General features: G+C 43.0%; 1 protein-coding gene across 1 annotated transcript in view; it reads left to right on the top strand.

The window, feature by feature from the left end:
- LOC131291337 (probable serine/threonine-protein kinase DDB_G0276461) overlaps window positions 1–25,690 on the top strand; it is a 56,856-nt gene extending 31,166 nt beyond the window's left edge. Inside the window, exons 4-5 of the mRNA XM_058320538.1 lie at window positions 15,117–15,204; window positions 25,492–25,690. Coding sequence (XP_058176521.1) covers window positions 15,117–15,204; window positions 25,492–25,690 — 287 coding nt within the window. The remainder of the gene's footprint in view (window positions 1–15,116; window positions 15,205–25,491) is intronic.
- The last annotated feature ends 1,183 nt before the right edge of the window (window positions 25,691–26,873 follow it).

Raw genomic sequence — 26,873 nt, 5'->3', positions numbered from 1 at the left:
GAACAAGCGGACATTACTAGATTTAACGAGAATCGGTGGACATTTCGCGGTGTTTTGTTATTGTAGGCACGTGTCTTATTCAAAGCCATCATTGTAACCATTCTACAAGCTTTTAGCTTGTGTAAATAATTAATTATTCGATTTTTATCATATTTGAGCGCCCGAAGGTATGCAATGTACAGTACACATAGTTTTGATACAAAGAAATCTGTGATTTTTTAAATGTATAATCACCTGCAATTTTCAAAACTCTTTATAAAAACAAATTACAAATGTGTATTACAAAACATAAAAATCACATTTATTAATTCAATTCAATTTCCTTGGTCATTTAAGCTTATTTTAATATGATCTACTTTATTTATTACATGGTCAATTAACATATCTTCATTTTCTTTGTCCACTATGGTAAAAAAAGGTCTGTGACGATGGCTGGAAAGCAAAGCTTTTTCGTATTATGTTGTCTATAGCCTAAAGAAATCCAAATTAGAATTGGATCACTACTGTGTATAGCCCGCATAAAGGTATCTTCTAAATTATTCTCCCTAGACGATATTCTTGCATGTGCTGCCCTATCTGACCAGAAACATTTATGACGCACTTCTAATGCTTCTTCTCCTAAACACCCAAGTGGAATAAGGGTCTGCAATATAATATCCCGGGCGTGTGCCAACACTTTATGTACTGTGGCCGGTATTTTAAACCAACTATATAGTGACAAAAATTTACGATAAGTATCTTTGCAATACGAGTCAAATTTGTCAGTATTTATAACTTTCTGGCTGCTTATGGTTATCAATATATTCCTAAACCTTTCTATCACATCTTTATCGACATTAAGAATAGTACTAGCAAGTGCAGGGTCGAAAAATATTCGACGACAAACATTCCCTGAGGTGCTTGTTCCTGACGATCCTGCTCGAGGTTGGTCAAGTCTCACACCGAATGCATCGTAGAGGTTTTGTCGAATTATTTTTTTCTGCGCTTCATATTCTGCGATGTACTCATGAGTAATCCTCCATTTCTTAAATGGTACTCTTTAGGAAATATTTAATAAACACTGAAGAAACCGCAACCAGCAATGTAGTGGGGATATGCCATGCAATAATTCGGAAGGTAGTGGGGTAAATCCTGTTTCAAGCAAAGTCAGATCACTTATCTGAACAGGAGTTGCACCACAAATAGGACAACGCATGCCTTGTTGTTCCGTGATCATTGATAAAAAAAAATGATTACACATAGCTTGACAGCTATGATAACCGACTGATAAGCGTGTTTACATAGTAGAATAAAGAACTTGACTGTTTAGATCATTTTGTTTTCAAATCGTTTTCATTGTTTTTTCATAGAGACCAGGAACGATTAGCAGAGTGTTTTTTTTTCGAAATTACGGTTGGGGTTGATCCGGGTCCATGCCGGCGGTGAAACTTTGCTAAATACTTTAAAAATAGTAAAACTATGTTTCTAAACGCTAATTAGACCAGAACACATCGAAACATTTTTTTGGTGCATTATCAAAGTTGAAAAAGCGTATTTTTTCCATAATGCCACACAGTTTTACTTAGCAAAAGTGAGTAAGACATGGTAAATGTACATATTAAATATTTTTTTATGAAAGCTTAACATATTACCTTTCCAACGATGTATAAAACATCATGGTCATAGTTTAAATACTTGTAAAACGATTGCCATCAAGCAAGCAATAAAAGTTCGCTAGCGCGGACCATTTTTTATCACTTTTATGACTTTGACAGATTATTTCTCGAAATCTACTAGTCCTAAAAGGCTAATAATTTGGATTGGTCTTAGTTAACTTGTCTACTGCAAGGAAATGTAACTGAATTTATCATACTCTCCATCGCTTAATGTCCGCCTTTTCCCCATAGTGCAGGGTGCTGAACGGAGGAGAAGAAATAAATTTAAACAAAAAGACAACAACCACAAACACACACACACACACATGTACAGGACGCACCCCAAATCAGCGGCAACTGACGAAACGTTAGTACCTGTCGGCAAAGTCCTGCCCTAATCCACTGGTGTTGTAATGTTACTATCGCTTCTGTCAAGGGAAAAAAGACAGATAGAGAAAAGGAAAGGGAAACAGTTCGTTGGTAGAGTTGAAAAGGATATCCACATTTGTTTTTTTTTTTATTATTGAAACAGAGGGACCAAAAGCGGATAACACGTCGACCGCAAAACACCTGCGCCCAGTCAAAAGCAGGTGAAGAAAGCTGCAAGGCTGGTCGTAAAATGATCGTAAAATGCAAAGCGAAAACTGCATTGGCAAAGGATGGCTGCCGGGTGTACAGGGCTTCCAACCAGAATCCCGGCTGCGACGCCATTACAAGCACGTGCCGCGAGTTGTCGGCTCGTCGTTTTCCAATTGTTTCCCGGCTCAGATGAAAATACCATTTTACAGCCAGGCATGCCATTTTGATGTTTCGTACGCGACATGGGAAACAATAAAACAAATGTTGGTAAAACGTGGAACGCCGACTCGCAGCTCTGATTATTTTGGAAGCAATGCATGCTTTGCGTCGTGAAAAGGGTATAAAGAGCCTACGCTGAGGCTGAAAAGCCGAACAACGAGTTCTAATTTCAAACTTCTACAACGCCCTCAAACGAAACAGGTTTTAAATAATTCGTCGATAGCGTATCGAAGATTATAAGAGGGAGGTGTTTTGTAAAAAATCAAATATAGTAGAGCAACCTTTTTTTCATTTCACATTTTATAGCAAAAACCCTTCCTCAAAAGAGAAACATTTCTACATAGATGAGAAAATTCCAAAAACTTGACCAGATTGATTAATACAAAATTGAAACTAAACATATTTATAACAACGATAAACTCCACATTAAAAGCTCACTGAAATGAAATTGGAAACAATTCAAAACAAATCGACTCAGGTGGCGAGTAGAGCTGGTAACATCGTTGATCAAATCTTGACCTAACAGAAACAACAGCTACATTGTGCGATGTATTTCAGATCCGAATAGTCTGCGAAATAAATGTTCATCCGTTTTCCACTTAGGCAAGCAATAGCTGTTTCAACTTATAACTTATTCTTATTAAGTGTTAGTTAGGTTTAGTACTGATAATGTAAGTACTGGTTAGTAACAGAGATTTGTAGGATCAAAACAAATAGTTTAATAAATTATCCATCTTTGATTTAATTCGCATAAAGGTCACGGCAATATTAACAACTGTAAATCAAACAACACATTCAGAAGCAATAAATACAGGGAACAACGTAACCATATCAATATGTGAACTGAAAATACAGTATATAGCAGTATGTAGTAGACTCAAGAGTTTGATGACAGCATATCCCTGGAGTTGAAAGCCATACCGTTGCGTGGTCGAGCAAGTTTTAGAATAATTAGTTTAGCTCCTCCAGACAACTGGTCGGCATCCTCTCCCATTTTATATTCTTCTTCTCATCTTTTCACACACACGCTCTAGGCAATGTTCGATGCATAAAGTTATTTGGAAAACTTGTTTCGTGTTGCAAATCTAATAACAACTAGAACCCAACCATCATACGCTGAATTTGAGCTGGACAACGACACCACACACGAGCGGAGCGGATTGTCAAGGAATGGAAAACGAAACAAACGCACCGGGTTTTCCTGGTTTCTCCCTGCCCCCCCCCCCCCCCCCTCCCCCTCATCCCTCACGATGCCAATCAAGCGCCCGTCGCTGGGGGAATTAAAATGTAGAGAGCAAATGAAATGTATGCGGCTATCGTTCGCCAACACTCGAGATCGCTTTGAGCGCTTTGTGTCGGAAGATTTCGTCCTTTTTTTGTTGCCCTCGAAACACTAGCACCTAAACATTCACGAAACTGCGTGCGTTTGCCTTTTTTTCTCAGTACCCCATTCTTTCCCCTTCCCGCTCGACCCCAAAAGCGGCGAATATTTATCCGCTAAGCTGCCCGGATTAGGGTTGCAAAATAAAACAACTTCTTGGAACACCCAGGCAAGGTTAGAGTGTGTGTGTGTGTGTGTGAGAGACAGCGAGAGAAGGGAGAACGGTGGGGGGACGATTTCTTTTCTTCGTCGCCCCACGAAGTTTGGCTACCGCGCAGTAATGAAACAAACGGAAGCCGAAGTCGAAAAGTAAAATAACGCACGAGCGAGGAAAAAAGCCAACAAAAAAACACACACACACAGAAAAGGCGATCCTGGGGAAAAACTTTCCCAATAATCTCTTAAGCCTTTTCAAGGTTCATTTTCTTGATTTCGCGGTATTTCCTCCAGGGTTCTCCTACCGGTAATGGCTAGGAAAGTTGGCAAGCAGTTGCCAAAATATTCGGTTTTGGCGGCAAATTTGCTAAAGAGACAGAGAGAGAGAAAGAGAAAGAGAGAGAGAGAGACGTGTGTCTGGTGTTTTAAATTTCGCCACACCAGGAAACAAATGTGCGAACAACCAATCGACGGGTGGAGGAGCGGCTCATTGCGATCCTAATCAGGATCGTTTAAATTTTGTTTGCCTTTTGATTTGTTCTCTTTAGTGGCCGGTTACACCGCTTCGGTGTTTTCTTAGACACTTTACACGGATTTAAGAATCACTCCGCTTAACACCGGACGTAAAATAAATTCGCACTTTTCCACTTTGCTTTTTATATTGGTTTCAGCGAAAGAACTTGCTCGCTCGCTTTAGTAAACCCTGCTTATTTCCTTCCACATTGAACTTTGTCAGTGTTGTCAAATTTAGCTGGCAATGTTGGCACCAGAAGATGAGAACTTATTTATTTAAATTTACCACAACGATTTGTCATGCAGCATGTACATATTAAAGAGTGCTGTAAAATATAATACAAGCAAACATTACTTCCTTCTACCGAAGATCATGTGTTCGTTCAGCTTACTCCTTCCACTCGCATGCATTTGGCCAATTTATTTCAAACTCTTATGTTCACTATGATGAGTCTTATTTAACCTTTGCTCATCATTGCGCCCCGGGATCGGGCACTTCGGATTTGCAATTACGGTTTGCGATTGCACTCCAGCGCAACGTGGTTTTCCCGTTTTCATTCCCCACAGTCCAAACCCCGTGCTTCCCTTTTACAAGTTTCACAACCCAAATGACATTTTCTCTCGCTGCACATGGAGCCGAGGCACTCGTAAAAAATAATGAGTACCATATAAATTCAGCGTTCATTCTTAACCATCCTTTCCTTCGCAAAAGGCTAGGAAAATTGAGAACAAAAATGGTTCACTCAAGCTTGAGAAGGGAGTACGGTTTCGGGGTAGTGACATGTTGCTCCGTGGGATGTAGTTTTGGAGCACGAAAACATCCTTTCCTTCCTCCTTTCCCTGGCAACACATGATCCGATGTGTCAAAAAAACCCTTAACCAATGAAATATCTCAAAAGAATCCTTCACGAACATAGGAATGGTTTACTACGAGCAAGAGAGAAAGAGAGGGTGGGGATCGGACAGATTGTTTCGGCATAAACCATTGGATTTTAAAAACGAAGCTTGTGTGATAAGCTCCTTCGTGTGGGATTTGGGGAACGATTAGGAAAAGGGTAGCTTACGTTGCAAAGCACTACGTCTTCTGAATTAGCCCTCATTAGGGCGTGCTATTTTGTACGTGTGTGTTGAGGTGTCGGTTGGTGCGTGTTTGTGTGCATATTTTTCGAACCCCTCTTGCGGGCGTCCCTGAAGAGCCCGAAATGTGAATTATCAATCAATTTTACAGTATCTTCCATCCCAATTAGCACCGCGCACTGACAGCTTAAAGATGAGTGCTTTCAACCATTCTATTTGCAACTTCGTTTTCCGTTTCTTTGTTTTCATCGCACCGAGGCGTGTTGAAAAGACTACGCCAATAACTTCCCAGCAGTCTCTTTAACAGTTTTTTGTTAAAATTTGGTTGCAAAATAAATACTAGCGCTTGTATATCTATATATACAAAATTCAGTATCGTAAACAAATAAAAAACAGACTAAACGACACATAGGATATTCATCGGAAACATTCGTTCATTCTTCATTTCAGTGGACTGAAAGTTTGAGAACTCATCACTCGTTTACACACTTCACAACAAATTAACGTTTACTGTCAAAAGGCAATGATGGGACGGTAAACAATATATGCAGAATTGTAAATGAACTGCATAATTGCATCTCTGAAATTAATAATCATACTCATTTAGCATAATTTATTTCGTGTAACGTTCATTTTAAATGGTTTTAAACTGTTAACTTCTACTTAAGCTGCCAGTTGAGCAAGTTGTCAAACAAATGACAATGCTGCGAAATAAATTTCTAGCCTGGTTACGATAAGTGAAATTCTAGTTGCCCAACTACTTGCTTGTTTATTTCGTGTTTAGACAAGTGAAGTTGGGTTTCACATGAGTGAAATGAGTGTTTGACAGTTGCTGTTAAGTGAAAATTGCAATCGTGTAAATCCCCCTTCTAGTCTTATAAGTTTTAATGATAGAAGAATCACGCAAATATATACTGAGTGTGCTTTATAATTTAAAAGAATATTTCCCAAGGTTGAGAAAGGGCGTAGCGATGACGAATTGGGCCCAAAACGACTGTAATGGTTGTATGAATAATTTAGATTTTATTTTTCATAACACATCTCTCGGAGGGGTTTTCCTAGCCCCCCTGTTGCAAAGCCGAACTATTATATTCTGCCCAGCAGTGGATGAAGATTTTGCTCTGCCTAAACGGCCCTGGGCAGGAAAGGTTTCAGACGCCCTTTTTTTGTGTGTGTGTGTGTGTGTGTATTTTTTTTTGCCTTCTGCCCAGCATACCGGAAGAAGCGGTCCATTAGGCCCAAGAGGCTAAGCAGACGATCTGTCCCTGGCAGATTTCTGACAGGAGGCATCAGTAGGGGCTCGCATTTTTTGTTTTGTCCTCTCCCCCGTTTTTCCATCCCATCTTGCCGAATGTTTGCCCGTACCGTTCTCAAATCGGATCCCTCCCGACCCTCCCGAGCAATCCTTTCGGAAATGGATGGAGAAAAATAGCCCACGGAAAAGGCACGTCCGGTGTTCGGGGCCATCGGGGTGCGAACGGGGGCAACCTCGGGCAGGGCAGGGGTCGGAAACGGAAAATCTTCCGATCCCTTTGGCGAAGTAATCTGCTTATCCCTGCCCGAGCTGGAACCCGGCGTTCGGCCATCCTTTCGGACAGCGTCCGGTTCAGAGTGGGGTTCACCTGGGCGAGAACAATAAAATCTAATGAACAGCCAGGTGGGTGGCAAAATAAACGAGCAGTGCCGCCCAATCGACGGAGAATGGGGTTCCGTCCGAATCCGTTCGGTCAAAGGGTGGATTACACGAATCACTTCCCGTAGCTCGACGCCTCGATTACCATATTTCTTACCCGAAAGGCCGAAGCAGGCCCTCCCAGGTTGGGAGTTTCTCTGGACGAAGCGTGGTGGGGGGTGATGACGAACCTTCCGATACGACCGACCTCTGGTCGCATGCATTCAGAGCAGATGATTGTGAAAATCTCAAGGTGGCGCAGCGTTTGCCTGCAAGTCCGGGCTAATGGATACCGACTCAACATCCTGGCCGGACAGCTCATGAATAACCGTCAGGAGTACTATTTCTCATCCTCAAAACGGCACTATTGCGGTCCAATACGGTCCACACTGTCGCAGTGGTGATTGCGCGTTTTTCCTCGAGGTAAACTGCTACAGCTGTTTATAACCTACCTACACTTATAATACATTTACATACATTTAGAACAAAAACAACCAATACAACAAGGAAAAATGTTTACTCTTCTAATTAGGTATACCTCCAACTTAAAAACAGAACAAGAGAACAAGTAAACGGATAAACTCCAACTTAAGAACAGTACAAGAGAACAATTAAACGGATAAAGATCTTACAAACATTGCGTTATACTTATTATTGTAAAATTTCAAGCATTTGATAATAGTAGAAAGCTTTGTTGATTCTATATTGTTTTTAATTACCTTGTTTTTGACGCTAGATTCATTAGAAATCAACATAGGAAAAACGAAGTAACAACTTCTCTTCGTGTATTTATCAGGATAGTTACCGTACATTAGGAAAAAAGTGCTAAAAGTTCGTTAAACAAATTGTTATTCTCTTCAGAATGAGTTTCGTGATTAAACGAGTCCTGTGTTTTGGAACTTAATACTAGAATACATTGCTTTGGAAACTTGCTTCACTAGTTTTGAAGATTTGTCAAATCCGTTAAATGTTACTTTTTGGTATATTTGTTGACTATCTTTTGGCGTTTCTAATTTTTTGTTGTATCACTTCATCATTCCGCCTAGCTTGGTGAAAAGCAAAAAAGATTGATGGGAATCAAAGTTTAATCCTTTCCCATTTTTATTTTTTCAAAATGTATCATACAAAGTCAGAAAAAAAAACTTACCGATTATTGTGTCAAAAGTAATGAACAAAATTGATTCGGAAAATATGTAAAAACAATGTCAATGTTGCTTTGTTGGTTTTCTCGTGCGAGCCGCCATCAATTACGGTGTTTAAAACTGACTAAAGCAGAAGATGATAGGAGAACTTGCAGTTAAGGCTTATTTTTAATCTTCCAAATACCAAACCAAATGTGGGGACAACACCGAACAGTCAACCATTCCCGACTAGTAGATGTACCCAGATTTGACGGGTTCAAAATTTTCCCACCTCGAAATGGCTCGGAATCAACTCTCTCGACGCGGGGGAAAAACCCGGGAAACCGAAGAACGAAACGGCGTTCCACGGAGCGGCCTTTCTCAAAAGAATTCTTTTGCTCGAGCGCGTAAAAGATATCGACACTGCACAAGGCCATTGGCCATTGGCAAATGGGAAATATTGAAATTTTCCAACCAAACCAACAGAAAGAAGCGAACCGGCGGGAGAAGGAGGGCAGAAGTGGCTAAAATTAGTTCCCCAGCAGAATGCTTTGTGCTGAAATGGTGTACTATTATTCGAACGCACTTCGCGAAAAATGGCCCCCCGGTTCTGCGTTTTGGGTAATTTGTTTTCTTTTTGTGTTAATTTGCTTCCATCGCCTTTTTGGATCGTGGCGCTTTTTCTTCATTATCGTGTCCATCGGTCCCATCTCACCTGTGCTGAGTAGGTTTGCCATTTTATCATCATTACTTCCAGCGGCAGCACGCCATCGCCTCCCTTCCCTTCGGCCGGACACAGCACGCACACGCGCACGCACGTTGTCCGTCCGGTAATAATATTCATTAAAATTTCATCCTCCACTGCAGGGACGGCAGGCGCTGCTACCGGACCGGTCCATTTCGGTCCACCAAAATGTTCGCCTTCTCCGCTGCGCCCGGGGTGTCTTATTTCTCCCACCTCCAGCTTGCTTTCCACCCGATAGTCAATTATTAATTTCACATGAAACCCGAGGCACAGTTTCTTTTCCATTCTATTTGCATACAAGAGCCACAGCCAGAGCAAAGGTCACTGGCGAGGTTGCTGGTTTTTTATTTTTTTGTTTTCTTTTGGGACGAGGGGGGGAGGAGGGGTCAGCGCCAGAATGTGCACAGATGAGCAGAGGAGGACTAAATAAATTCCCCGTTGAACTGTTTGAATGCGAAAATAAAACGTAGCCCCTAACGTTGGCAGGTCCTTGGCAACCTTGGGAGACGCTGGTCCACTTACTTTTCGTTTGCGTGTCGGCAGGGCAACATATTTGCTATCGATTTCGTGGAAAACTCCCCCCCCCCCCCCCCCCCCCTCTCCACCGTTTACTGTGCGGGGATTGTGGAAAACCAATATTGTTTAGCATGGATGAATGCTCGCTTCAAACTAGGTAACTACCTGAAGATGAAGGTACAGTTCTGTCAGTTTCTACCTGGAACCTAAATATCTTGGTCGATGCTCTTTGTTAGAAACAATTTTAAATGTATAGTGTGAACATCCTAACACGTTGACAGTCACACTATTTCAGTATCAATTCTAGCACAAATATGTTTGTCAAAAATTTCGTCACAAAATTGATTAATCAACTGATTTAAAAACAAATTCTGACACAACTACGCTACCAAATGGATACACTTTAGTAACTGTATAAGTGTTTCGTGGCATTCGACGTGTTAAAAAAAAAACAAACCCAACACCCTAAATCAAACTAAACATTTGAGCCATTCAGTAATAAAACTCGGATATTAAATTCTAAATACCATAAATAACTTTATCTGAGTATAAAGTATTCGTTAAGAATAGAGAAAAGAAGTTTAACCGTTTTAGAATTTTACCCAACGTCATGTACTCGTTTCTAAAACTAGGGTTTAAGGTAATATTGGTACGGAGATATTATTGTCTGGCTATAATTAATTTCTTGTTTGGTTTTGAGCAGCATATACTAAAGACAAGCAAGACAAGCCCAATTCGCTTGGGCCGTTGTTGTTTGGAAAATGTTGGAAAGGAAATGTATCGGAAACCAAAACCAAGGACCAAATTACCTCCAGATATGATGCTGGACCGTAGACATGTGGCAGGAAATATTCTGTAACCACATGCTGTAGGCATTTTCTTGCTAAAACGCATCCAGAGTGAGGCTTTCAGGCCACAGCTTTCGACCACAGAAGCTTTTGAGACTGTGCAGGAAATGGGAATAATGCATTTATCGCAGCAGAATACTTCCAGATTCTTCCCCTCGAAACTGAAACTTCCACCTGCAGTTGAAATTGGATACTTAAAGCATCTGTGATATCCGTTTTGTTGATTCTTTTGACGGCAAAATATTTACCAAAACTGTTGGATATCGAACCAAAACATTGTCTGGCGAGCGGCTTTTCCGTTTCCCATCGAGGCGGCGCCCGTTTTTTCATTGCCTTTTCCGCGAACAAGCCATCAAAAATTGGCGGTGGGTGTGTGCGTGCCGGATCAAAGATTGAATCGACCAAGAACCCCGGTTACGAAATGCAATCGTGTCCCAAAATTCAACATTCCCGAAAGATCATCGCGTGTAAAGCGCCCCCAGCGCTTCGGTTCCTTTATTTGGTTTCTTCGACATTCCGTTTCCGAAAGCTCCCGAGCCCTTCCCGGTAGGTAAATCGACCACTCGAGCACGCACCAAACCCGGGAAAGCAAACAACAATAACCAAAAACCCGTCCACGTGCACACACATCAAAGACTAGCCGGCATTGTCGTCACTCTTTGATTCCGAATGTTGCTTGATGAGTTGGTTTCATAATGATTTATTTTTCTTTTCCTTTAATCGATTGTTATTTTCCATTATGTACCTTAAAGCTAACACGAATATCAACACATTGTAAGAGAAAACAAATGGCATACTTTAAAAGCCTACAAAGTTAACCACAACAAATCGAAGTTTACTTTCTAGGAAAGTTTTGAAGATTTTATTCAATCACTTTTCCTATGACTCATAGTCTAATACAGGATTCCAGGTTTTCCTTAAAGGGCCAGATGATTAAAGAGAAACCGAAAGCGCGGATCGGATACTTTAAACGAAGATTTAATGTTTTCAAAGTAAAACTAAACCACTTTTGTGTAGAGAACTTTTTAAAACACTTTCAGATTTATGTTCGTTGAATTTTGATCAACATATTAATTTTGGTTTATTGTACTGTTGATTGCTTTCTTTTCAAATCGTACTTGAAATTATTCCTGTATACAAATTATTTTAAAATAATTTTGTTTTACTAATAGAGAGTATGCGCTCTGAGTAACTAAATTAACACAGCTTCGATGAGTTTTCAATATTGCGAGCCTTATTTTTACTTCGTAATAAGACCTGGTATTGAACAACTCGTTTAACAATTTTAATAAAAAAAAAAAACAAAAAAACATGAAACAAAAAATAAAAACGGCTAACAGTGGATAAATAAAGATAAGGTCTCCCTGGTACAAAAAAGGTGTAATTTAGCAAACTTAAAAAATAAAATAAATAGATAAACTCTGGCTTTCTATTTCTTCTACAAGTGCCAAATAGGGTGAAGTTTAAAAAGAGAATTCTCAAACTTAGCAACCTTCGAACGTGTGCAGATTTTCCTGCAAAACCTTCAGATATTTTAAGCTGATACGTGGTGCGTGATTACTGTCGGGGGATTAACATGTATTCACAAGAAAGCATCCCGTGTTGGATGCTCGAGATGCGATTTCAGTTCGTTAGCTCGAACTCTCCCCGGATCGTGCGTCGGTGTTCGGTGACGAAGTGTCCTATTACTGCACCGAGCACATGCTAGTTAATATAGTTTGCTGCAACATCCCATTGCAGAAAGGGGATGTTCGGCTCAGGATGGACGTGCGGTTCGATAAGCGAATCACATTTTGCGAAAGGAAATAGTCGACGCCGGTGCGGTGCGATTATCCTTTGCGCGGGCCGAAAGATTTCCTTCCGGCGCGGTGTGTGTCGGTGTGCCGGGCTTAGCTTTAAATGAAATCGGAAATTGAATCTACTATTCATCGCCCACCGCGTCCGCTCCACCCACACCCCCCTCCAACCGAGCCGGCGTCGAGTTTGCTATCGGAAAATGAGAATTTATTCGATTTGTGGCGTTCCGGCCGGCGACGCGGTTGGCGGGGGGTTACTGTCGCGCCTCATTTCGGTGCCTCGCATGGGGGAGAGGGGGGAAAGCAGCAACATTTCCCAAGCGGCTGCCCGCCCCCCTTACCACCGCCGCCCGTGGAAACCTTGAGCTCTAACCTCTAACGTGCCTTCATTATTTTCCTACAAACAACACACGGCAGCTCCGAACCGAAAGGGATTCCTGTCGTCGTCGTCGGTCGTGTAGCATCGTTTGCCTCCCACCTCCCCTCCATGCCCACCCCCAACCCCCCGGCATTATTATCAAAGCACTAGCACCTCGAGAAAACGCTATCAGATGGAGGGAAAACGCGACCCGATCGATACACGGAACACGGAACGATATGGAATTTAATTCCGACGTACGCGCGATGCGAGGTTCGGGATGGCTGGCTACAAATTTATATCGACCCCATATCGACCTCCACCAACCACCAACACACACACACACACACACACACCGCCCTTTCAGGTATGCCCACGATTAGGAGCATCGCGTTTGAGATTGCTAACGTGTCAGTTTCGGCCATGTTTCCGGGCGATAAACGAAATGGCCCGATAAGAAGGGCTGGTAGAGGGAGGGATCCTCCTCCCTTTCCGGGTTCGACGAGATGAGCAAACATGCGGGCCGATTCGCTGATGACATGTTTATCGGTTTCATCGAGCCGTGACCGCATCGCATCGTGGTGTGGTCGGTTTGATTTTTTCGCTCGATCGACATTCCGGGCAGTCGGAAAAATCCCCCCAAAATACTCCCTTGCGACGCTCCTCGCGGATGCGGGAGATTTTTGGCTCGGGGGGCATTTTGGCCCGCTCGCTCTCTCTCTCTCTCTCTGCCCACCTGCCGGAAAACTCTATACTCAACGGAATGTGTCTCCACGCAGCCAGCTGAGCCCTCCAAAGGGCCTCTGCAGTCTTCGCCTCGAGGGGAAAACATTGCGATCCAGCGTGAAAGGTGAAGGAAGGGGTGAGGGGGGTGTTTAAGGATGGGAAACGAGCGGAAACCGAAAGACGAAGGTAAAACAAAAAAGATTATCCCTCCGAGCACGGACATTTTTTTTCGTACCGTCGATCTGTGGGTAGGGGAGGCTGGGGTACCACAACAAATAGGTAGTTTTTCACTTGAAACCGTGAAACTTTCAATGTTCAATATTAAAAAGAAAATTTTATCTTTGAACACATAAAAGTTATCATTCAATTGGATCCTTAAAAGTCGTGCAACAATATTTCGTAGAATTGTTTTACCTTAAGAAATAAATGGAATTGAAAAAGAACTGAACGAAAGCGAATGCCAAAGTTAAAAGGGCGTGTAGGAAAATAAAAAAATGACCGCTGTTACCTTTTATCACTTCAGCAAATTGATACATTTATAATGAATATAAAAATGTATCGGTGTAAACAACTAGTCAACAAACATCGATGTACTGAATTATGGAGTACCGAACTTGGTAGTTCTAAACTTTAAACTGAAAGGAATACAAAAATTGATAAACAAAACTAATGTCTAGTTTAGTTAGTAGTTTTGTCTAGTTTTCTTGTCCATCCATTTGGTTCAGTTTATTTTGACTTATTTAACCCATTTATTTATCAATGTGTTGGAGTTCTAAGATTATCTTAGTATGAATTTTTTAATTATGAAATCGTAAGAAATCAGCTCCCCGTTTCAGCTACTAGCACGCCCTATGCTTCCCTATAATGCGCTTGCAGTGATCTTGGCACGTACTTCCCAGTTCAATACGCCCTTATTTGAACCTCCTCTCCCCTACCCTACGACCGTTTGTCGTTATTTGCTGTATTTTATATCATTTCTATATGTTTTCTTCAGTGCGCATTATTTTCGGTGGCTTTCTGGTTTCCCGCTCGCTTCTCAGCCCTCAGCCCTTCGCCCCCTCCACCTCCCCCCCTCGCGGACGCTCATAAACGGTTTCGGCCGGAGTTCGAAGAGCCTGCAGTGCGGTGGAACCTTTGCAGTGTCCGTTATTTATACAGCAATCGTAACCGCAATGAATGAAATAGGCACATTTCAATTGTCGGTTGATTTTATGGTCAGCCTGGCTAACGAGAGCCATAAAGCAGCCCGAGTCTATCAATAATTTCGCCCCCTTGCCGCCCTCTCCGCGATGGAGGCGCCCGGTGGTTTATCCCGAGCAAATCGCGTTCGTTTTTATTTACGTTTGTCCTACTTCCTTCTCGCTCTTCTTCCTTTTCCACTTATGATTGGGCTGAAATGAGTGTCGTTTGAGCGGTGCCGTAATGTTTTATTATTTTATACTTAGCGGGAAAAACTTCCATCGATTTTAAGAAAATAACATAACATTGTTCCCCAAATGAATGCGGTTGTTAGTAAATTTATGAACTGTTACTGTTTAAAATGATTTTTTTTACAAGAACATGATTTTAAGTAATGTTTAATGAAACAAATATAAAAATAAGAAGCGTTATGACACAAATGTACGATGTTACGATTGATATTGACATGGGAGGACATGAAACAATAATACATAACTAAAATAAACCGATACGTATTACAGATGAATCCTCTTTTGTGGTTCAACAGTACAAGAAATAAGCCGATTAACGAAATATTTTCTCCCCTTTCTCGCCAGATGAGTCCCTCACCTGTAACGTGTGTGACCGTGCGTTCCGCTGCCGCCGTCAGCTAGCGTCGCACCAGCAGAAGAAACGTCACTTCGGGTAAGTTTGTCAAGTGTCAAGTGAATTGTTTAAAAGAATATGTATTTCATGCACGAAGGCCACCCTTTCATCTCACGAAGTTGCAGAGGGTTATGTTAATATATTTCCCTCTCCCCGGGGAAAAGAGGGAAAAGGATGCAAAAGGAAAAGTGAAAGTGATGTCAAGTGGTCTCGTCTGGTTCGTTCGCTCCGCTGATGGGTTAGACTCGTTCAACGTGAAGTGCCATCGTGCATGGCCACGTGTCGAGAGGACGTCGGTTTAAATTATTGACAGCCGGAAAGCGGACGGACTAAACGTAGAACGTTTTCACACACACACAAATCCAGGGTAATTAAACACAATGACATCCTTTTCAAAAGGAAAGAGAAAAATAAGCAACTAAACACACACACACACACACACACACACGGCTAATTCCATCAAGAGGGATGTACGGTTTCGAGAAATTAAAAAGAAAGAGTGAAAAAGACGCAACAACATTCATTTCCCTGCAAATAAATGCCGAAACGTGGGAAAATGTCGACGATTTTCTGCCGCTCCAGAAAAGGCTTTTTCTTCTTATTAATTTAATTTCCATTGTATCATTCTTGGAAACCGTTCTTCCGTGCAGCCGTAAGTGTCGTCTTTAGAAAATGGATAATTCATGCAAAAATGCGGCACGCTTCAAACGACGGACTTTTCGCAGCGCATTTTCTTTTCACAGGAGAGATATAAACGGTGCAGAATTCATAATGCTGCGGGTACGGTACACTCTCTCCTCTCGGTGGCTTTTACTACTGCGAATAACCATTTTCATATATTAATCAATAGCTTGCGTTTATTTTACCTTTCATGTCTATCTTTATCTCTTTCACAAACGCAAAATACACATCCAGTTTTATTTGGAAAATCAAAAAAGACCAAACGCTTGATTCACCTTTTACCTAATCACACATTAAAAGGCTGTTCCCTTTAAGCGTTGTGGTTGGGTGACGTTTTAACATGTTTAATTCTGCGCTTTTCAAATGTTTCTCTGTCGACATTAACCCTTCATGTTCCTCTGCTACTCTCTCCTTATGTTTTCTTTTCACTTGTCAAATAGTAGAAATAGAAATCTATCCAAGCCATCATATCCTTTTTTATACCACCTGAACAGTTTATATATAGCAAAGTAAGCTTCAGCTCTAACGGATTAATTTTGTTTCAAGTCGGCGATGACAGTGACACGTCGACTTCATGTTATCTGAACAAAACATTTTTCATTTGTAAAATACCCTTGCTAAGCATCGCTCTTCTCAACGATTCCAACGCGTGTTGGCCTTGTTATTTTGGGAAGGAATTTCTTAGCTTCCAAAATACATTCCGTAGCGTACGGACATTCACGTCGGGACGGACCAGAAAGGAGCCGTAGAAAAAAACATTAAACTAAATTTAAAAAAACAAAAGATACGGCCAACAACGGAGTCCAGTTTCCGGACGAACACCGTTCCGGGCTGATCCGATTCCGGGCCGTCCCATCCGATGTCATGTCCCGGGTGATGAACCTCATCAACCATCCCGGGCCTGGTGAAGGCCAGCAGCATCACCGAAACCACCTCCGGGAGCCTTCCTTCAGCTGCGGGAAAAACGGGAAGTTTATTCGTGGCTCGCCATTTTCCCATGCCCCCGTCTTTAATCAGATTCAACTTCAAAGGAATGTGTCGAGTGTCCGAAGCTGCCTGTGCAGGGGCACACCGGCTATACACACCTTTTATCTGGCGGGCCCGCAGCGCCTCGAGATCCCATAAAACCAGCACCGGATTAAGAAAAGGTGGAGAAAAATGAGGTTTTCCCTACGCGTCGCACCTTGCATTCTTCGCGTGCGACGCTCCGCAGAGAAAGCCGGGAAGCATTTGGTATGTAATTTGGTTTTCGCTCCATTCTTTTGTACCTTTTTTTCACCCTCCCCCTTCCTGCCCATTCTTATCGTTGAAAGTTTCAACGATTTACGCCGGTGGAGGGAAGGAAATGAGCAGCGGCAACTTCCAACAACGGCTAAGACGGATGTGACGGGAAGGGGGGCGATGATGATGATGGTGATGAAATTCCTGTGTCAGATATTACATTCACTTTCATTCGCTACCTGCTTGGGTCGCCTTGGGAGCGTTAGGGGAAGCAACTCTGCACACTTCATCAAACGCGCTACAATGGGTTTTTGGGGCTGTAAAAGAAGCTCATAATCAAACCGGACGTGGGGTCTACACAGACCCATCGCACGTCGGATGGCAAACGTCGCGTAATGGGAAAAACTTGTTGACTTTCTCACCGTTCTGCGTCCTCGAAACGGGACTTCAAAAAAAAAAAAAAGACAGCTGAAACTTCGTGATTGCTTGCTGATCAGATTTTACTAATTCATGGAGCAAATCAACAGATCAGCAAATCAACAGATTAGTGTTAAGACAAGAGGGAGCAAGTAAAGTGTCTAAATCAAAGCACATATAGTCTATTCCTTACGTAAACACACTAACCCAATAAATGCAGAGAAATTTTCATGCTGATGTCGTTAAATTACAGTACCAGACATTCAAAGTCGGACGCTTGAAAATCGAACAATTTTTCCACATTGAGTTAAGAATACAAAGATGTTAAGCGGCGCAGACCGTAAAAGGCGAGAGAGAGAGAGAGATCATCCGCCTTAAGATAGCAATGCTCGATTAGATTAGATTTCCAGCTGTGGCAGCTCGACGCTGAAGAGGATGAAAAAGATATAGAGGTAGTGCAATTGGACTTACCCGAAAGCGTTGGCTACGGCACGGGAGCCCCTCACTGGGAAGAGGCACACACCAGCAGACCGGTGACACAAGTTACACAATGGCACACACGATGGCATCGCACGGACACACGGCACATACACCAACACACTACGGAACCACGGCACCGACGGAACAAGCAATAATCACTGGACTCACGGAACATTTGGAAAACCCGGAACACGCTTCACATACAGAATATACGACGGACTCTGAACCCACGGCACCAACAACTAAAGCAATAATCACCAAACTGCACACTTGGCACTAAATGTATGGCACTGCTCACTGCGCTACCGGATTTTGGCTTCACTACCAAAATGAATCCAGTTTCGGCGCACTCTGCTGACACTGACACAAGCACCGCGCAGCTTACAATAAGCATCCCGGAAATGATCGTTGAACCTCAGCTGTCCTGCGTTCCCAGGGAGTACGATACGATACCGGACTGCTACAATTTATGCCCGATTCCTGCGGTGCGGCTCTGTCGGCAACCTTTCGCAAAGGGCGATGCATTGAGTTGAGCACCCACAACAAAGGCCCTGCCCCGGAGAGCATCGAACGTCTGCAGCGCGAAAGCGATGCTCTGCGTTTGCAGTCCTGGTTGCACAGGGGAAACCATCGTAAACGATTGTTGACTTTGTTGATGTCCGAGGTTTCCTGCCGAACGCTGGACATCAGTTTTGAGGTCTCCACGGTGCACCACGAGCACGAGGACGGTTGGAACACTACACGACGGGACACATTTGACGGAACACGGTGCACCACGAGCACAGGATGGGCTACACGACGGGACACATTCCCGTTTCACCACCGTCACCGGCACCCGGTTCGGCCGCGGCTCACCATCTGCATCACCTTTACCACCATCGGCAAAGGTGCGATCGCGATCATCAGCACCAAGCAGCAGAAGCAGCATTAAGGATTGCTCTCCTCGATGCCGTACGACGGGAGTAGCGAGGGCAGCCACAGCAACAGCCCGGTAACGCCTCCGCCCGATGCAATGCAGCAGCACCATTCGTCCGGCTCGAACGAGATCACGTCGTCCACGTCTCCGCTGCCACCGTGGGCATGAACGGGATGCGACTGGGAAGCAACACCGCATCCATCTGCCATTCGCCACACGATCACGACCTGCTGCAACAACAGCAAGCTCAGCGGCAGCAGAAGCATCGTGAGCAGCAGCAGCAGCAGCAGGAGCTTGTTGTCGGTGGCCATCAACAACTGTCGCCACCGCCATCGTCGCATTATCATCATTACCAAGTCAGCGAACTTCACCATCAGCCGCTGGTGGTGAAGGAGGAGGCAGCAGCATCGTTGCCGGCACGATCATCCATCGGAACGCTGGGTTTATCCCGCTTCGCCGTTTGCTGCTGGGGTGCTCGGACGACAGTCGTTTCGGCGTTCGGAGGCGAAAAAGTTTTTCACTAGTAGAAACTACTTAACTCTACTTACGAAGTGCGAATCGAAAGCACGCGCAGACGATTTGTTTACAATTAGTAGTAAGTACTAGTAGTAGCCACGAGGAGCCGAATTGACAGCTGGAGATAGAGTGAGACAACTATGTGTCTCACTGGTGAAGAGAATTAGGCTCACAAATGATAAACCGACCAGATGATGACAAACACCGAAAAAGGGAACTTCGGCGATCAGCTGACTGATCAGCTGACTGATCGCCGATCGATGACCCTTGAGGTCGGCCATCGCCTCCGGGTCGAGTTTATAAATAAGGCAAGTCGGGGCAAAAATGGCCAGTCGCGAATAAATTCTACGAGAAATAAAGGCTACAATTTTGGTCTGCTCCCGTAAGCCCACCCATAAATCCTTTAAGCTTCATTTTTATTCGCGCTCGTTAGGACGAGTCCTAACAAGTTAAGTTATCTTCTTCTTCGTATGTTTCTCTTTTATTAGTTTATTACGTATTTTTTCTCTATTATTATTTTATTTTGAATTCTACAGTGAGCTTTATATCTCTTCATAATATCATGCACTGCTGACCGACTTATATCAGTTAATTTCTCGGATATTTCTGCCCTGAGTCATGTGAAATGTTTGTGGTTTTAAATTCTCCTCAAGCTGCATAACGTCTTTGTTATTATCGTGAACCTTTATTGTTTGTATTGCGGAATTGAGTTGTATCGTGTTTTATAATATTTTTTCAGCTAAATTCGACTTATTGTGAGTATTTTCAACAGTGTCTGAGATGAATTGATATGATATTAAGGAAGTATAATCTATCCTTCGTTGGGAAAGTTGCGTGCCGTGTTAAGAAACTGTTAATCCGTGGGCCAAAAATTTAATCTACTGCTGACAACAAACAAGTAGCCCAAGAAAACCCGCTAGGCGAGCGTCGAAACACATATTTATGCGAACCTACGAAACCGTCGTGGGACAACATGGTTCCCAATTAACCGAATTGGAGCAAAAGTCGACCGCCGAAAACCCTTTCGCGTCCATCGATCGCAAGCGAGCGCGCAAAAGGGTATTTATTAGCTGGCGCCATCCGGTGACGAACAGCTACACGACCCCTCCCAATCTCCGGCGGGATTCCTCCGAACGTGCTACATGGTCTATGGGACGATTGGGTTTTGTATTTGCCCGCTTTTACGACTCCCCCTCCCCGCCTCGGGCTACATGGGTGATGATTTAGGGAAAACGGGGCCAAAACGCTCGTGAAACCCAATGAGCTGAGTACTCGATCAGCCCGGCGAGCTCATTGTGAAAGCTTCGTTTGGTTGGATGATAAAACAGCATCTAAATGGCACAGTTGCACGAAAGGTCGAGCAAGTCCTTGCCAAGGAAGGAAGGCTACATGACACGCTCGATTGTTTCCTGTATCGCGTTCGCTTCTTGGCGTGTATCAAAAATTTCTATGGTCCGAAGAATTGACAAATTGAACTCCATCGGAAGACCGATTGCTCGCTGGAGCGTGGCAGAGAGGATAAAGCTACGAGCTTTATATAGTTGATTTGATATATCGCTGCAAATGAAATAGTTGTTGAGTTGATTTTATTTTACTCAACATTACAAAAAGTTTCATCTTTCTTTTTTCTTGAAACATTTTACCACCACTTTTTTACTTGTTTATAATAGTTTTGTAAATCATTGTTCGGTCGCTTCGTTACAAACAAAAATATAGAAAAACTAACGGTTTTTCTTAGCTTGGTTGATTTAAATAAACTATGTTTACAAATATTGTACTCATACTCATTTGTAAAACATTCATATTTCTCACTTTATCTTATTATTAAATCAAGAAGGCTATATTTCAAAATTATATTTGTATTGCACTTTCTTATTTAAGTTGTTTAACAGAATTGAGCTTTTGATTTCTTGTACTAGAAATTGTTGATTGTACTAGTTCATAGTTTCACAACATAAACATGGGCCTCGGCTTCAATAAATTGGAAAACAATCTAGTTATTGCGTCATGTTTTATGCATGTTTTCCACTTTGTAACTGTTACGTTTCTATATAAACAGTACAAATAAATTAAACAAATGAAACAATTCGTTGCTCGGGTTTGACACCAATCTTATGGTTACGTATGGCAAAACGGGAAGAAACTTTCAGCGTAATGTAAAACTCATTGACTTGATTGTCTCCACGCTTGCGTTCCGCTCGGCGGGCTTTTTGCCGGTTCGGCACTATCTCACGGAATCGGCGACCGTAACTAGACCTGCATGGATCGCTGCACTCGCAGGGCGAAACTTTCTGTGCGACAAATGTTAAAACCCATCAAAACTCCCAACCCGGTGCAAAATGGACAAGGCTGAATAAAATACCAGCGAAGAGTTGGAGACGGAAGAAAGCACAAAAGGTTACGATTGAACTCGAACGAAGTGGAGAAGTGAAGCATATTTTATGTTGTAGATAAGCGGAAAGGTGTCACAACACAACGGAAGGTACGATGTTGATGCATTAACAAACAAGCAGCACGATCGAGCGAGTGGAGCGGAGTGCGTTGTTGATTTGGAAGTGCTTGGAGATCGAAACACGCGGTAGCAACCTCGGATGAGTTGCTTTTACCCAGTCCAAGCCGGTGTGGAGAGGGGAAAAAATGGGTGTCCAACCGGTGGAACGGTTCCTTCGTTCCAGCTCGACGGAACGGCGGAGCGATCGAAGAATCATTTCACGCTCCGGCGCATACCGGAAGCCCCGGGATCGTAAGGATCCCGCGGAAACTTTACCCACCGGGGGGACACGCGTGTGCCGCTCCTTGACCTCACCTCGTGCCGAAGCCCGGCATCGGCGTTCCGTTCGAGCGTATTCAATTTAGCGAAGCGGAACTTTCGTGTAACCTTTCTCCACCGCAGCATACTCGTGACTTTCAGTGTGTGCGAGGTCGGCGAGGAGGGAAACCCGAACCGCCTCTTGAAAAACGCGGTCGCAAAGTTCGGCCTCGCTACAAACCGACAAATCCGCACGTTACCATAGCGTTTCGGTTTTTCCACACAACACTTTTCCAATACTCGACCAACTCGCGCCGTCTTTTCTTTCATGTGTGCGAGGCGCTGCTTTCCTTCCGCTGGAAAACGAGCTGAGAAACGAAGCGAAAGCCAGCAGGATGCAAATGCACTTATCGGGAGTAATAAATGTTTTCACGCTCGCTACACAACAGGTCGCATAATAACGAAGCATGTGTAGCTGGCATTGTTGTGGTAACGCAAACCTGCTTTTCGAATTCCGGAAAATCGGTGTGATGTGATTCACTCTCTTTCGCTATTTTTCCCTACTCCTACTACAAGTGCCATGCATATCTAACACTGTACATATTTCCTCGCTTGTGTGTCGCTTGAAAATTCACAAGGAAATGTTAGCATTATGTTTGTTTTGTTTTTTTTATACACCGGGTTACATTTTCTAAGCCGGAACACATTTAATGAGATTAAAATGTGTGCAATACAATAAAGAACTGTTTGTATTACCAAGGAAAACATACTTGGTTAGAAAGCTATTTAGCTGATAATTATTTGCTAGACGCATGTTATGTTATTTACCTTTTAGAATGAATTATAACTAAGTTCAACCACATTTGGCAGCATAACTATTTATTCACTTACTTGCTTACTAACTTACTAACTTACTTTCTTATTACTTTTTAACTATTACTTACATATTAATTTTTTCTCTGCAACATGATCTTGGGTCAAATTCGCACAAACATTTGCCATCTTTTCCATGTTCGGCACGTGAAAACTACATGTTCGTTCATGCCGTAACCTAAAACGCGAGAAAATGCAGCAAATACATTTGAATTGTTGCTTTCCCGCTGCGGGGCCGTTCAACGTAAAAACTAATAAAAACTGTAGATTGTAAAAATTAATTACTCCCCCCGCCGGAGGCTGTTGGGAGCTCGCCCTTGCCGCAGTAACCCCACTGCCGTACATCGTTGTACTGTACGCGGAATTCAGCTGGGATCACGCGCCCTGCGGATTTTACCTTGAAGAAAGTTTAATTATTACTGCCGGTGTACGTTTTGTCGAGAACGTCCGAACGTCAAAAGTCGAGGCGAACGAAACGAATAGAAAAGAACATACTCGGGTGGGGGGGGGGGGGGGGTCATGGGCATGGAGATTGGTTTTACAGTGGTTTTGACTTGTCAGTCCTCCCTTAGAGGGTTTCCAGGGTGAACCATTTGCCTTCCACGACTTAAACGGTTTTCCAAAAAACGCTCCAGGTTCCAATTACAAGGTGGGGAAATTACTGTCGAATGGGCAAAACGAGACTAGAGACAATGTTCGCTTAAGCTAGCCACCAAATAATTAATCTTGAGGTGGAAAAGAATATCTATAACGTTTTCATCGGCCAGGGAGAGGGAGAGATGATTGCAAACGTAATTCTATCGCCCTTAGTTGGATTTTCTCATTACGTTTGCTATAAATTTTCATCAAAGCATTTTCGAAAACCGAACATTTTTTTTTCTTTTATAAATTCTGTGTAAGACTAGCCGTAAAGCCTGTTCGTCTAATTTTCTTCCACTCCGCCTCTCTTATCGACCAACCTTTGCGTAGATTAATCCAGCGCTCAAAGAATCCGGTGAGTTCTAATTGGCCGGGCGCTCTAAAAAGGGGACAGAAATGCAAAATGCTTGCAAATTAGCAACAAAGCAGCACTCCACTAATGACAACTCGCAAGTGGAGGCGCCTAATCTTTCATTCCCCCTATCTGATGGGGACGCCCGGTGCCGCACTCCGTCGAGCTATCGTTTAACCGGCCGGGTTGCTTTGCTATTTCCGTTATCTAGGCGTTGCGACTGGTTGGACATGACCCTTTTTAGAGCACCGGACACTGTGTGAAATGCTCTGGCACTGGAAACGATCGAGTGTTGTGCTTTCACGGCAATAAAACTTTTACATCAAGTCAGCTCATTTGGTAAAGCCTTGCTGCGTGCAAGACAATTCAAACACAATCCGGTTATCTATAAAACATAATCATCTTGTTTACGAGCCAAGAGTTTGTAGGTAATAATGAACGAAACGAAACACATGAATAGGCCGAAGAAACACATGATTTAGACACATGATTTGACACCACTTCTAAACAAAGCATATACACAAAACGCAAACACCCATGAAACACTGTTGAAAAACAAACACCAACTAATATAAAACTAGTTCAGTCTAATTTTTCACCATAGATACAAGATTTTATATCTTAGTCGTTAGTTCTTAGGCTTTTATTTATTCATTTTTCAAAACAAGTTATTTGTCATCCTTTTTTGGATTGCATAGACGTTGAATAATATAGCCACTAGAGAAAATATTGAACAAATAAATGTATTTCTCATCCTTCCTGGGGTGTTTTTTTGTTGTTGTCAAACTTAAACAGTAGTTCGTTTGGAGTTAATGTTTTTTGTATCCGATACTCGTCTAATTTGGCAGCTTACGACTTGGCTGAAGAAAACTCCACCGAATATAGTACAAAACACTAAAAAAGAAAAAGGGGTGGGGGAAATAAATAAAAAAAAACATCACATCCTCAAAATACAACACGATTTGCTGCAGATTGGCACCTTTTTAGCGGCCGGGAACGGCAATGTACATCTCCTGGACCGGGTGGACCAAGACGAAGCGGGAAAGATAACTGAATCATGTAATTGCCCTAAGCGGGCAGCAGTCTCGGCTCGGAGGGTTGAAGCTGGCACCAAACAGACGATGAACGAAAGCACTTCGCTCGCTGTAGTTTGGTTACTTGAAAAGAAGAAAGAGCCACTCTTGGCCAACGTAACCGGCAAGTCCGGCTCAATAGTGCTCTATTTCCGGCACAAGAGTTATACTATACTGCTTTATTTATGGAACTGGCATGAACGGATGGATTATCTTGAGGCATCGAGGAAGTTTACACGCAATTGGAACACGCCTTGCAAAGGATACGTTCTTTGATTTGCCTATATAAAGAATATAATATATAATAACGTCCGTTCGAAATAGTGCGTCGGAAGGATTGATCCTTCGTGCTCCATCGTTCTCGTTGGTAATTCTTTTTTTGTTTGTTTTCATTTTTTCTCGATTGCAGCTGCAGCGGCTGCGACAGTCTTTTTCCGTCGCTGATGCTGCTGGAGCATCACAAGGAGGAGTTCGAGCACTGGAGCGACTACGAGGAGGACGGTCGGCTGCCGTGCTGCCGGCGGAATCGGCGCGACGATGACGACTACACCGACACCGACACCGGGACGAGCGACGCCGAGAGTGAGGACCTCGAGCGGTTGCTGTAAGGACGGGGCCAGCTTCCAGCAGTGACACTCCGCCTGTCATTTTCCGCGAACCAAATGTCGCTTCGAAGCGCCCACCCTGAGAAATCAGACGTCGCGCGAATTAGTAAATGGTAGCTTTTGTAAGCAGTAAGACTTTTTGACGCACTCCACCCAGTGTCTAGTAATGAATCGTCCCAAGGAATACAACCTAGCAGCAAACAATGCAATCATGACAAGCACAAGAGACAGAACTTGACGTCCAGGGGAAACCCGGTACACCGCGGTCCAGGTCACAGCCACCTCTCCGCGCTGACAGTACTCGAATCTGACATCCCAAATAGAGCACCCTTACCCTAGAATAACCGGACATCCGTACGGAGTGCATATCTATAAGTAGAAAAGCTTGTTTTGAAAATGCAAACGTCTCCTACACGTCCTACCTGAGCATGGGAATATCTCAAGCCGAAGTCTGCAGATGGGCAGCAAAACATGGCTGCCGAGTGGTGTATGGTCTCTCAAGCTAAAGTTAGAAGCATCAGATAAAACTAACTCTTAAGAAGGAAGAACTCACACACGAATGGTAACGGAGACAGTAGGAAAAATGGAACACTTACACAAAGTAATCAAAATTGCAAGCTGGAACGAAGGAATATCACCACATACACACACACATGCCTCCCAAAACGCCCCATAGCGATACCAATCCACGGTCGGTAAAAAAAAAATTAGATTGCGTCCCATCGTGCCCTTATGTAGCCAACACTCTTATAAAGTAGAAAAAAACATTGCGAAAAACAATAAAGAACATTTTGAGAAGATAAATATAACCCACACCCGAATAAAGGGTGAGCAAAAGAGGTAGTTTCTGTCGGAACGAGTACCAGGTACGGACACTTTCTAACGAAGTTGCAAAAGAGGAAACATTAAACAAGACACGCTAAATTAAGCATAATCAAAAACCCGTATCGATGTTAGGAAGCAATCACAAACTATAAGGCAAATAAGGCAGTGTAGCTTATATTTGTTCCATTAGATGAAATGATATGTGTAAAGGTTTTTGTCGAGGCGAAAGGTAGAGCATACATCTAACAACTCACCCTCAGACCCCCCGAGTGCGAACCAAACATAGAGAAAGATAACTATATATTGAAATGATCAAAAATATCAATGTTTACTATGCTGCTAAAAAAAACAAATATTAAGG

The sequence above is a fragment of the Anopheles ziemanni genome, chromosome X (genome assembly GCF_943734765.1).
Source record: "Anopheles ziemanni chromosome X, idAnoZiCoDA_A2_x.2, whole genome shotgun sequence".
NCBI classification, from domain to species: Eukaryota; Metazoa; Arthropoda; class Insecta; order Diptera; family Culicidae; genus Anopheles; species Anopheles ziemanni.
Note: the sequence above shows the minus strand (reverse complement) of the source record. Positions and strands in the feature narration are given on the sequence as shown.